This window comes from Miniopterus schreibersii, assembly GCF_964146895.1.
Source record: "Miniopterus schreibersii genome assembly, chromosome: 4".
NCBI lineage: Eukaryota > Metazoa > Chordata > Mammalia > Chiroptera > Miniopteridae > Miniopterus > Miniopterus schreibersii.
In genome coordinates, this window is record NC_138105.1 from 21,681,515 (window position 1) to 21,695,840 (window position 14,326).

The window sequence follows — 14,326 nt, forward strand, 5'->3', positions numbered from 1 at the left end:
CACCTCAATCTCAGTGATAAGACAGTTACTTCTAGTACGACTTCATAATTTCTCCTAAGATTCCAATCATGACATTCTTCTTTATCTCAACAATTTTTGTTTGCTCTGCCCCTGGGGAACCCACAGGCCCACGGGAGAGTAACCAAGCATCTTTGCCTTGTCGCCCAGCAGGTTGGGGAGCAGCACCTTCAAAAATATGCAGCGCCGGCACACGACACTGAGGGAGAAAGGCCGCCGCCAGGCCATCCGAGGTCCTGCCTACATGTTCAACGAGAAGGGCACCAGCCTGACACCTGAGGAGGAGCGCTTCCTGGACTCGGCTGAGTATGGCAACATCCCAGTGGTCAGGAAAATGCTGGAGGAGTCCAAGACCCTCAACTTCAACTGTGTGGACTACATGGGGCAGAACGCACTGCAGCTGGCTGTAGGCAATGAACACCTGGAGGTCACAGAGCTGCTGCTCAAGAAGGAGAACCTGGCGCGGGTGGGGGACGCGCTGCTGCTGGCCATCAGCAAGGGCTACGTGCGCATCGTGGAGGCCATCCTCAACCATCCGGCCTTCGCACAGGGCCAGCGCCTTACACTCAGCCCACTAGAACAGGAGCTCCGAGATGATGACTTCTATGCCTATGATGAGGACGGCACACGCTTCTCCCACGACATCACGCCCATCATCCTGGCAGCCCACTGCCAGGAGTACGAGATTGTGCACATCCTCCTACTCAAGGGTGCCCGCATTGAGCGGCCCCACGATTACTTCTGCAAGTGCAATGAGTGCACCGAGAAGCAGCGGAAGGACTCCTTCAGCCACTCGCGTTCCCGCATGAATGCCTACAAGGGACTGGCAAGTGCTGCCTACTTGTCCCTGTCCAGCGAAGACCCCGTCCTCACCGCACTGGAGCTAAGCAATGAGTTAGCCAGGCTAGCCAACATTGAGACTGAATTCAAGGTAATTCACCACTCACCACCCTGCAGGCAGCTTGAGCAGTGGGCTCTTCCAGGTGTGTCCAGTAGCCAAAGAGGTTGTCTTCCAGTCTAACACAGGTGAAGGCGTCGAGGTTTTGTCTTTTGGGCTCACAGAGAGGAAGGGTACTTCCTCAATCTGACAGATGAAGGCTTGAAAAAAAAAAAGCAGCCTATTAGGTGAAATATTTGAAATCAGTTAAGTGTGATGAAGAGACGACTTGCACACAAACCCATGCTGTAGAAGACAAGCAGCAGGCAGGCAGGATCATACTGTGGTTCTGGTGTAAATGCTTCAGGTCTGCCCCCAGGGAACTTAGGAGTGCCTAGAAGTCCTGGGGTGGTTTCCTAGCTCAGGTCTTGAACTTGCTGTCTCACCTGCATGGTTTTGATTGTCTTGTCCACATCTCTATCTCATCCTGGAGTGTGCTGATCCTAGATTCAGTCTCGTATCTAATGCTAGAAAGACTTGGCAGCAGCCCTTTTCAATTTAGCAAGCTATTGCTTTGTCCTGTCAAAGGGCAGAAGAGAAGGTACACAAAAATGAAAATAAAATTGTCTGTAGAGTTGGGCTTGTCACCCCAGTAGAAGGGAATGGGGCAAAGTCCTGTAATTCAGTCACCCTGGTAACACCTGGACCTACAGGCTAGCCCACGGGTTGATGACCCACCTCCAAAGTCCACTATTCAATAGTGGGCCTATGATTTTTCTGTCAAATGACATTCTCCCTGAAAGAGAAGACTGGGACCTAATTCTCTTGACAGTGTTTAATAATAATTAAAAGCAAACATTTAGTGAGCAGTTACTGTGTATCAAAGACTAAGTGCCTTAATATATTGTTTATAATCATTGGTATAGATGCCATTATTACCCTCATTTTAATCCTTACTTGAGGATATGATTTTTTTATTATTATTATTATTGATTTTAGAGAAAGAGCAAGGGGAGGAGAGCGAGAGAAAGAAATATTGATGTGAGAGAGAAACATCAATCAGTTGTCTAGTGTATGCACCCCAACTGGGAATCAAACCCACAACCTAGGTATGTGACCTGACTGGGAAACGAACCCACACCCCTTTTGGTGTATGTGACAATGCTCCAACCAACTGAGCCACAGGGCCTATTATCCTCAATTTGTATGAGGGCTCAGAGGTAAAGCTATATATAACCAGTAAGTAGCAAAGCCATTATTCTAATCTTCATGCTAGGACATCAGAGCCAGCTCTTAGCCATTATAGGAACTTGCAAGTCAGAGCCCTTTCCATGCATTGGGCTTCTCAGGGTTTTATTTGTCTTTATCTGAATGATAAAGGAACTCTCCACTAAAGAAGGTATGGCTAGAAAAGTATAAACTATAACTGGGCTCATAATTTCCCACCCTGCCATTCAATTGGAGTCTATGATGCCATGGAGCATATTTAAAAAGGTGTCAACTGTAAGGCTGGCATAGAGCTGGGAAAAGATGTCACCTGCAGGAGAAAAGTTCACTGTCCCTAAACAAGATGTCCTCCTGCACAGGACACAATTAGGTGGCTGAGGATGGAGACCAATTCACAGCAAGGGAAGGCCCATGGACACCACTGCTCAGGGATATCTCAAAGAAGGAAAAAAACTGGGCTGGGCCTTGCTGAGCAGGAGGAACTTATCAGTGAGAAAAGAAGTGGGCAGTTGGAGAAAGCAAGTGAAGGTGAGGTCCAGAATGGCCCACCTCAGGCAAGGGACTGATGAGAAGCTGCATGTGACTAGATTTACTATAGAGGCACACAGGGAATGCTGAGGAGATGAGTTGGAGGCAGACATCAGAGAGCCCTGTGTGTCAGGTGAGCACTTTGGGTGTTATCCTGCAGGAAATGGAGAGCCACTGAAAGTTTGTGATTAGGGTACTAAAATGATGAAAGCTAGAGTTTGGGGAATTTACTTGACTGGTAAGACGAATTAGAGGGCTCAGAGCCTGAGGCACTGTGATTAAAGAAAGGGACAATTTAGCTGTGCGTGCATGAGGCCATGGAAGCCTCTCTGTAGGAATGGGACCACCCACAGCCAGAAACAGAAGAACCAGGCCCACAGGGTGCTTCAGGGTACCAAAAACTGTGAACAGATGAAGAATACTATAATTAACTAATTTCATTCCATCTGTCCCCCATCTTAGACCCATGTACTGAACTGAAGGCTCTTCTCTACATCATGCCTTGTTCATGGCCTCAGCTAGAAAAATTGGTGGATGTAGATGTAGAGATTACCCAAGTAAGTTCACAAGAAATGTAGCTATTGCCTCTCCTTTCCTTGTTTCTATACACTAAACTCCACCTACCAGCAATAAGGCCAATGATGTACCAAGGAAACCTGGTGGAATTCTGCTGTACCCTAGGCTTCAGAATGAATCTGCATATAGGTCATGTAGAAAAAAGATGACTAAGCCAATTAATTTAGATATTTCTGGCCAAGAAAAAAACAATTCAAGGAAAAAATGTTTTTTGAATCAGATTATCTGGATAATGGCACAATTCTCTTCTTATCTGAAATCTGGGAGCATGCCAGCCTTACTAAATAAAATTATGCTAGACTAACATTTGCAATTACATCTGAGCTATTTGTTTCCTTTTACTAAAACCCAAAGTCTGGCATATTTTAGTACATATAATATCTAAAATTGAAGTTTACTAAAAGTATTTACTATGACATTTTGATTTAAGAAGTGAATTATGAAAATTATGGACAATTAAGAACCTACTAACATGATGACAAATACTCTCTACAGTGCAATGATTTAAACACATGAGATTTCACATAACTACACATTTACTGACTATTAACATCCTCCTTTGTTTGAAATAGTATTTCAGATTGTTGACAAAGGGTGCATTATAAATCAATGTAAGTGTCCTGTCAGACCTGTATCCACTGATTCAGCTATCCTTGCATGTACATTCCTGACATCATAAATCTTCCCAGAGAAGAGAGCAGCTTAGCCAAAGGGAACTCGAGTTGTAATAAAGGAATATAAGAGCAAGTGCATGTGTTCTACAACGCCCTCTTTCGGAGTCTGTTCTGCCTTAAGGGGACTACACATTACTGCTTATAGCCATGCATTACAGAGATGGCCCAACACCACCAACTGTATGAAAGCTATCAAGTTCTTGACAGAGATGTTATGTCATCCTCCAGAACGTTTAAAACACACATTCTGGGATTGGCTCTCCTAACATTGTGCATGAAAACCTGGATTCAGTTGCCCAGGCTACTGTTTTGCAAGTCATTTTAACTAACCACCAGAACAAAGTCTAGTCATTAGCAAGAAGTACAGCTAATGTCAAGGTCTCCAGTAAATTGTGGCTGCAGTCAGATGCCTGCTAGAAAACCATTATTTTTAGTGTGGAAATGATACAGCTGTTTAAGGATTTTCTTATGTCTCTCTGTTCTTCTTGGGTCTAGAAGAACATTAAAGCTCAACATGGCCACTGGGCCTTCCTAGTATTTTGAATGGTGCCCAGTAATCTAGTAAGTGTTCCATAACACTTAGTGAAGGAAATGCTAAAAGGATAATCATTTCAACTGATGAAGCAAGTTATTACTATAGCTATGGTTTATACTCTTCCTGCATGTATAGGTTTAATAGAGGTATTTGACAGACTTGGTGAAATGGGAAAGCTCTAAAGATTACAAGGTGGTTGAAGGGATAAAACTAACCCACATTAAATAACTAAAGACCAATCATTAGCTGCACTGTGTGGTGCCAATGATCACTAAACTCCTGGAGAGCAGAGTGTGTCTTTTTGGTCTTGCCCACAGTACCTACCATGTGGAGTCTGGGAGCACTGCCCACAATGACATTTTGGTTGATTGGTTTATCTATGCAGTATGAGACAGAGAAGGGGAAGCCCAGTATGGGATGGACTATTTAGAGGCATTTCACTGCTGGAATGGTCTCTCTCTGTGTAGAAGCACCTACAGTAACATGGTAAAAAATAGGACTTTGTCCATCTCAGTTGAGTTACAGCTTCTGCCACCAAGAACATAATAAGGTCTCTACATTTCTCTTGAATGAGTCTTCTTGGTTTTCATTACTGATGATCTGATAAAATTGCTCAGGGTTCCCTTTACTTTGCTGGTGTCTTCCCCAATTCCTAGGCATTCTGCCTCATGAGTGTTGTTTATCAGTGGAGCTACTGTTTTGAAAAGATTACAGGTATTAACCCTTTGCAGTCGTATTAAATTTGGACATGGGTGTTGTACTGGTCGGAATTAATTTCCATTGAAAGAGCAGTGATACATAACATGCAATGTCGGGGCAATGTTTTGGTTCGTGACAAGGTTGCTTAGACACTTAAGAGCTTTCAGAGAAATTATGAACTGATACATGAATGAATAGAGTTAAGATTTGTACGGTTCCTTGCTGTGGTGGCTGAGAGCAGACATACGACCGCAAAGAGTTAAATCTTTCTTCCAATTCAGAGTTATGCCAAGAGCAAAGCCTAGCAGGGGTGAGAGGGGAAGGGAAGGAAAGGACAAGAGAACTGTAGAGTGAGGTTCAGGGCTTTGGAAGGAAGGAGAAGCAGGATGGGGATTGGAGGGATCCCTTTTGCTCTCTCATCTTTTGCTTCAATTAAAAAGTACCCCTTGTTCCCAAGCCAGGGAACTGTGGAAACCCAACAAAAACTTCACCTCAGTTATTTAAGATTTGGTCATTCTGAATAACAAAACTGCAACTGAGAAAGCATTTCCTGTTGACAAAACATCAGCATGGAGGCTGCTTACTGTGCTTCAGTCGCATGCAATTTACCCTTACAGAGCACAGAGAAGAGTAGGTGGCAGAAAGCTAGAGCTGTAGCTTCATCTTGCTCAAAGTGTTGATGAAATTTCTGTTTGTCAATGAGTTGCTAACCACATGCATTATGAAAAATAATAATAAATTATGTATTAATGTTTCTGTTGCCATTTTAAGACCCATAAAAAACTCAGTGAGCCTAAAATACCACAAATTAAAAATGCAAATAATAATAAATCAGACCAATTTGCCACCTGCTATGATCTCTAGTGAGATCCCATTGTTGAAGGTAAAGATGTTGAGATGACAGTTTGTAATCTGCTTGCAAACTTTATCAAAATGGAAAATGAAAGAGGAGGGGAGAAGGAGGAGGTGTGACTGTATTGTGGTAGGGACAGCTCAGAGCACATCTGAACTCTGGCCTTCTGGAGCCAGGAGCCAGGAAGCCTGAGGAAAGGCCCTCCCTGGGCCTGAGGCAGAGCCAAAGGCAGAATGAGCCTCCAGTGGAATCTGTGTTTGCACCTGTTTTTCACGCTTTGAATATTTTTAGGTTTTTTAAATTTTATAGATCAACACCCTAGGAAAATACATTTCCTTGAAGTTTGAAATCTTGGCTGGTAATATAAACAAATGCCTGCTTAACATGCACGAAATGACTTGAAAACTGTTTCCTTTTCCATTGGGAAAATATTTTTTAAGCTGTGAAGGCTGCAGGTCTAAAAATCAAGTTGTTTTTTAAGAGACTCTGGCAGAAAACTCCTCAAAGCACTCATATGTCACTCCCCAAACCCTCAGGGATCTGACTGGGTCACCCAAGCTCTCTGCTTGAGTACCTGATAATGCAGAATGGAAGCCAAAAAGAGAAAGATGACAGATGTCAGGTGATTAGCTATGACTGGATGGCCCCCCACTAAGCATGCACAAATAAAGTGTAGTCAGAGCACCCATGCCGGTCAACAGGTCCACAATGGGGCCAGGATCATCAGCTTTCATAGCTGACAGTAAGATCCAGAGACTGGCTTATCTCAAGAGAAGAAACAGAGATGACCTCTGCCCATGTTAATTTTGTCTTTTTCTATTTTTCTACCTAAGTGTCTGGAGGAGCACTTTCACTAGAGCCTTCATTAATAAATCATAACAGGAAAAGGAGCTAATTAATGTGTCCTTTAATGACAATTTTTCACTGGGTCACAACTAATGCCTAAAGTTAAATGATTTTCCTCTTCTGGGGTTTATGCCAAGAGTATCAGCCAGGGTACGCTGGGTGACAGGTATTTAGGTGGCATAAAGGAGGCCACTTTGCTAGGTAAGGACAAGGACAGTGGACAGGCTCTGATGAGCATCCAGGGCAGCCATGTTTCATTTCCTCAAGACTTTGGAGTAGAGAGCAAAATGGCTCTTGAATCCGAATGACCTGGGTTCCAGTCCCAGAGCCATCCCTTGGCGACCATGCAATCTCAGGCATCCAGTGGAAGTTAAGTTTTCTTATCTGAAAAGGGGGAAAGGGTAGGTATTAGAAATGTAAGATACCTGAAATTGAATCCTTATTTTCCCCACCCAAACTTCTGGTTTTACCCTAATCTCTGTAAATGACACACGATTCAGCCAGTTGTTAAGAGCTGTCTATGTCTCATCCCATTTAACCACAAGAAAGTCCTGACACATACTATGTACTCAGTACCTAATATGAGCTCCGTAAATAAATGAGTTGGTGAGTGAACTAATGAATAATGATCTCCCAGGGTGTTGGTAAGGATTAAATGAGATGAAGAATATAAAACTCTTTGCAGAGAACCTGACCCCCCAACACACACACATGGCTCAGTGGGGATTCCTTTTTGTTCCCCAAAGCCCACTGGATTTTCAGTGCCACAACTTTTCCTCTCAACACAACTTAAATGTCAGCTTTTCTTCTATTCAAAGGGTCTTCCTGATTTTGCTAAGCTTCCCTCCGTCCCCAGCAAGAGATATTTCCAGAGCAAGATATAATATGGGCTGTACATGTAAGCTCCATTGTTAAAAACAGGGCAAGGGAATATTTTCAATTGGAAAAATGCAGGCCAGTGAAACTGAGTAAGCCTGGAGTGCTGCTAAAATATTGTGGAAACCAGCAGCATGGGCAGGAAGACACAGGAGTGGAGGAGGAGGAAGAAGGAAATGGGCAGCCACAACTCCAGGACACACAGAGGCCACTTTGTTAAAAATATCTCCAAAGATTCATCACTGCACACACACAAAACTGAGAAAAATAATTTCCTATACAAGTGCAACTATCAGGTTGAACTATCAGAGATGGAGAAAATGGAGACCGTTCTTAGAGAATATTAGTCAATGAGTAGTAGCACAAATTAAATAAAATGGAAATGATGAAAATACAGGGCTTTTCTCTGGAAAAAGCTACAATGCCATATAAATTACTCGCAATAGGGTGGCATTAATCAAGGATGCTGCACACACCATCAACATGGAGACATGTTTTACTAGCAAATTCACTTTCAGATCAATGTGGAAAATATGTCAGGAGGGTGGAATATCAGAACTGGATAGGCGCTCATATTACAGAGCAACCTGATAATTCAGCTACCTGATAATTCAACATTCAGCATTATTAAACCTCTAGTATGAGTCAGGCTTTGGGTTGTGCACTGGGATTAATGATGAACAAAATAAAGTTCCTGCCCTCAGGACCTCCTATTCTACTGGAGAGGATCAGCCTTCTTCATACCACCTCACAAATGAACACAGCTTTACAAATCATGCTAAGCCTAAAAGGGCAATTTTAAGAGTTGAATCAGTGGGCAGCTGACTGTGTGTGTATCTACACATGCACACACATGCATGTGTTTAAAGAGCTCTCAGAGGAGACAGTGTTTAAAGAAAACCTGAGGGTATGGGAGAGAGAAACAGACGGTGTGGAATTGGAGATGGAACTAGGCATAGAAATTGCACATGAAATAGCCCAGTGCAGAGAAGGGAAAGAGAGGCCTATTAGAAAATTGTGAGTAGCTCCCTATTGCAGGCAGCAAAAGGGAGAGGTGGCAGGTGATAGAGGCACTGAAGAACACCTCAGCCATGAACTTACCATTGGCAGCTATAATAAGAAGCTGGACTTCATTTTAGGGTGAAGGTTTCAACAGGTGAGGGAAGACTCCTATCTGCAGTTTGGAAAGATCCACTCTACCTACTGTAGAAATGGATTAGAGGGGACAGACTGAAAGGAGTTGAATGACCACTGTAGGAAGGGGTGGTCCACCCAGGAAGGGGGTGAGTGGCACATGAGTGCAGAAGGACCAGTTCATCTCAACCAGTGGGTGATTCAACACAATCAGAGTAGCAGCACAGTCTGACAAGGTTCCTGTGGAGGGGATAAATTCATTTCCCAGGTCTGGGCAAACTGTTCGTTGCAAAGCACTGCCAGCATGGAAGTACTGGAAAGTGGGCCCGGGAGTAATAGCCCCAGAATTTGAATTCCATTGGGTTTTGACGTTTCTGCTACATTTTCCAGATCCCAAGGACATCTTTCTCCCTCTGTTGGCTGCATGAACGAAGTAAATTTTTCATTAAAATAGAGGAAAATGGTTCAATTTTACCTCTGATTTTTATTTAACTGGAGCTGGTTTTAGCATAAAGGCATGGAGTGGGTCTCTGCTTCTTCCCCCAAAGCTCTGGAATAGAAACTTACTCTTTCACAGTGCTGGAGGCCAGCCATCCAATATCAAGGTATTATGAGGGCCATGCTCTCTCTGAAGGCTCTAGGGAAGGACCCTTCCTTGCCTCTTCCTAGCTTCCGTGGTGATCCCTGACTTGTAGACACATCACTCCAATCTCTGCCTCTGTTGTCACACAGGGATCTTATTGTGTTCCTGTGGCCCTTATCCTCTTGTTATAAGGACATTCTTATAAAGACCAGTCATTTTGGATTAAGGGCCCACTCTACTCCAGAAGGACTTCATCCTAACTAATTATACCTGCAATACACTATTTCCAAGTAAGGTCCCCTACTGAAGTTCCAGGAAAGTTGTGAATTTGGAGGGGACACTAAACAACCCAATATAATGGGATAGCACCATGCTGAGATGAACTGGGGAAGGATGAGACCAGGAACCCAGCTGATCCTCATAGCAGGGCAAGACAGAAGGCTAGAAGTCAATTATTCTGGGAAGCCAAAGTCAGTCCTAAAACTAGGAGTCAGTCTGGAAGAAAAGGAAGAGACTGCTGAATGGAGAAAGAGATATTGGAATTCTTTATGTGTGTGTGCTTGTGGTATTTGGGAAAGCAAGGTGGGTAAGAGATGGGAGATAGCTGACAGAAGGAATGGGAGAAACTTGGTACTAGGGAACTGCCCCTCTGAGGTATGAAAAAAATATTTTCAAGTTTTGGGTTTGGGGATAATGAAAATAAAACACACTGATTATAGAATCTTTAGAAAATATAGAAAAGTAGAGGGAACAGAAAGTTAAGCATTAATCCCATCATCTAAGAACAATTCATTATCTGTTTCTTCCTAGTGCTCCCCCTAACCCCAGGTGCAAAAATTATAATTAATACAACTCAGTTGATGGAACATTATCATGTTTTCGTTTCCCTTCATACTTTATCTTCACTCCTGTTCTCCCAAACCCCAAAAATATACACACACACACATATATATAAGTATGTGTGTATAGTGCGTTTATATGTATGTATGTATGTGTGTCTACAAGTATTATTCATTCAAGAAATACTTATTTTGCACCTACTATGTGAAAACTTCTAGAGACTGGGAACACTCAGAGACCATCAAAGCCCTGTAACCTCTGCCTCACAGAGCTTACATGCTAATGGAGACCAAAGAAAAAATATCTTGTTGATTTGTGTATGTATGTTTATAAATTACATAAAAGGGATCATAAAACTGTGATCTTTCTTACTCTTTCATTCACCACCAAGCTTTTTATAGTCTCTCCAAATTGCTGTATATAAACCTAGTCCATTGCTTCTGGGGCCTGAATTCCATTATCTGTAACTGCAGCCTTTCACTTTCTCATTCCCATAGTGGTAAGACACCCAGATTGCCTCTAATTTCTTGTTACACAAATAATGCTGCAAAGAACATCCTGTACCTGCTTACAATCCTCTTTTAGCATTCTTGTGCTATATTCCCGGTAAGGTCTGCCATTGGTTCATTTCACTCAGTACCACTGATGCCACCGACACCTGCCCTTGGGGCTTTGGTTTGCCATGTGCTGCCAGCTTTAGGTATTACCCTGCTTTTTAATGTTTGCCAGTGTCAGGAATGTAGTTAGTTTCATTTGCATTTCTCTAATTGCTAATGAAGCTGGGTGCTTCGTATATTGTTCAGCCATGTAGGTTTCTCTTTTCTGTGACTTGCCTCTTCCTATTATCCTTCATCCACTTTTTTTTTTTTTAAATATATCTTTATTGATTTCAGAGTGAGGAAAGGAGAGGGAGAGACAGAGATAGAAGCATCAATGATGAGACAGTCACTGATCCAGCCCACAACCCAGGCATGTGCCCTGACCGGGAATCGAACCCGATCGCCTGGATCCTAGGTTGATGCTCAACCGCTGAGCCATGCCCGGCCGGGCCCTTCATCCACTTTTTAACAGGCTTTCTGTTTGGGCGTATTTTTACATTCTTTCATGAGTTCCTCAGATATCCTAAATACTAGTTCCTTCTCTACTTCAGGTACTGCAAATAACTTCTCCCAGTCTATCGCTGCTCTGTTGAATTTGTACATAGCATCCTTTGTTGAACAAAAACCCTTAATTTTGAAAGAGTTTACGCATTTAGTTTAACAAGAAATCCTTCCCCCCCAAGGTCACAAAGATATTCTCCTATATTACAGCGATTTTTTTCTTCTATTGCCTTCATAAATCTACCATCTACTTTTCAAAAATTTTATTTTACTAAATTTGTTGAGGTGACATTGGTTATTAAGATTATGTAACTTCAGGTGTACAACGCCTCATCCATATACTCTTTTCCGTCCTCTCCACCCAAAGTCACGTCTCCTTGTCACCATACATCTGACACCCTTTCCTTCTTCAACCTCGCCTCGCCCCACATCCCCTCTGGTAATGAGTTTTTTTGTTCTGTTTGCTGCTTTCTGTTTTATATCCCACATATGAGTGAAATCATATGGTTCTTGTCCTTTTCTGTCTTTTTAAGTCCATAGTCCAATTGGAATTTACTTTTCTATACAGGGTAAGTTTGTGTCAGATTTTTGCTTTTTCCATAAGTTAGTTTTCCAGCACAGTTATTAGAAAATCTAACTTTTCCGCACTAACCTGTGATGCCACTTCTATCACACACCAATTCCCAAATACAAAGGTTTCTGTTTCTGGACTTTCTTTCACCCCAGTGTCCCAGTGATTATTCCTCTACAGTTTTACTCCCAAGACTCTGTTTTATGGCCTATTACCAGGTACAAAAGTCCAATGATTTTTTTCTGTGCATAGATTTGTTTGTTCTGTGCAATGGTGACAAGACTGTATAAACAATTTGGAACCCTGGTTTTCTCATTAAATATTGTACTTTGGCATTTCCCCCAGGTGATGTCAACACTGTATAAGTAACAGTTCCTGGAAATTTTCAGTCCTGTGTTATGAGGAAAACTTTTACTCTACTGCCTTAGGTTGCAATGGTTTAACAGGAGAAAAGACAGAGTTTATTCATATGCGTATAGAAGCACCTAAAAGTAGCAGCCCCCTGAACAGTAAAGACAAGGGCTTATATGTCAACTTAGTTGGGGGAAGGGAGGGGAGAAAAGTTTCTAAGGAAAAAGAGGAGCTTTAAAAAACACACAGGCTTTTAGGGGAACAAATGGAAGGCATGAGAGTTTGTGTTGTTTGGTTCTCCTTTCTGGCTATAAAACCCACCTCTACTCCTCCTCACCCCCAACAGATTTATGGCGCCTGTATTTTTTGGGAGGCTCTGCTTAAAAGTTTAAAAAGAAGTAAAAGAAATTTAGTTGCTGTTTGTTCAGATGTTTTTAGCTTACCGTAATCTTTATGCCATTCTAATGGGTAAAGACTCCCTACACGTATAAATAAATCAATAAAATTAAATCTCTGACAATTCACCATTGAATCCCAAGCAATCCCTGTTGCCCAGTATACGTTGAGAGTGGACCCCAGGAACTGAGGAAGGGTCATGTGAAGAACAGTATCTGAGCCCTTGGCCATGGAGACAAACAGGTCCGTGTAGAGAAGGGGAAAAAATTTTCCCTCCACCCTTCTGAGTTCATAGCTTTGGATTATTTTAGTGTTTGTTTTTAAGGATGTATAATGGTAAATAGTCATGGTTCTTTTCTTCCTCTATTAGACTGTAGCAGAAGAAAAAATCTTTTTCCCTCTACTCTCCTAGGTTCCCTGGCTAGAGCCCTATAAACCAGACAGGCAAAAGACAGATTAACAAGAAGAAAAATGACTAAACGTTTATTAACATGTGCATAGCACAGCAGATGGCAGAACTCAGAAAGGGGCAACTCAAAGGGTGCTGAAGACTTGGGCTTCTTAAAAGAAAAATAAAGTTTTAGAGAAGTGACAATACAAAGGATAAAGACTTTGAGCTTTTAGAGGCATCAAACTGTGGGAAGTTAAGTCTATGGGAAAACTAATGGTAGATGAGGACTAGTTTTAGTCAGTGCTGTCTCTGGACTAAGAGTCTAGAGTTGTTCTGTCCTTGGGGAGGGAAGGGAGGATACCCTTACAAATTTATGTCCTGCTTTTAGACAAAGAGAGGGAGAGTGAAGAGCTTTCCTTGCATCTACTTTTTCTTAACTGCCTTCAGTTCTGTATAATCCTTATACCAAAGAGGCATATTTGGAGGTGGCATATTCTGCTACCTTTCAAGCCCATGAATTATAAAAAGGCAGCAAATGCCACTGCAACTCCTGGATCCAAGACAATTCCATTTAACACCACTCAAGAAAACTGAGAGAACTGAAATTGATTGCAAAGTGAAAAAAAATCTCCATCATTCAGAAATCTCACTTGTTATTGATGAACTAAGTGTCTCTCTCTTTCTTTTCCATTTCTAAAATATGTAATCAGTACCTGTGTTATACACGCAAACACAGTGTAAGGATAAGAAACTCTGCAATAAACACTGAATGTCCTAGCACAGGTTTCATTTTAAAATTTGCATTGCCTGAACAATAGGAGGCCATGAACTTGTCCATCAGCTCTCCACAAAACAGACCAGGTGGTATAGTACAATCTGCACTCTTTGTCAACCCCAGGAGGTCCGGAGGTGTTGGGAAGTACAGTCTCTTGTCACAATAGTGGCATTATGATGTAAGACCTAGGAAAACTAAGAAAACTAAAGTTGTACACCTAGTCCTAAAATTACAGTGACATAAGAATGATTGAGGCTAAAGTTTTCTAAATACAATCACTTCTCAAACATAAAAGGGCTTTCCAAATGCTTGGTAGCATAATTATCTTTCATATTATTATGATCACTCTGTCGCTCATATCTACAGTGTGAAATTAATAATAATGACTTGTTATTCTGGGCTCCAGAGCAGGTTTGCTAATTACTGATGGTTAAATGCTTTGAAAATTAAGGGAGACACTGAAATGACCTCTCCTC

At 42.1% G+C, this 14,326-nt stretch overlaps 1 protein-coding gene across 1 annotated transcript in view; it reads left to right on the top strand.

The window, feature by feature from the left end:
- The window catches only part of TRPC7 (transient receptor potential cation channel subfamily C member 7), a 120,991-nt gene that overhangs the window by 7,779 nt on the left and 98,886 nt on the right, over positions 1–14,326 (top strand). Inside the window, exon 2 of the mRNA XM_081136069.1 lies at positions 172–949. Coding sequence (XP_080992195.1) covers positions 172–949 — 778 coding nt within the window. The remainder of the gene's footprint in view (positions 1–171; positions 950–14,326) is intronic.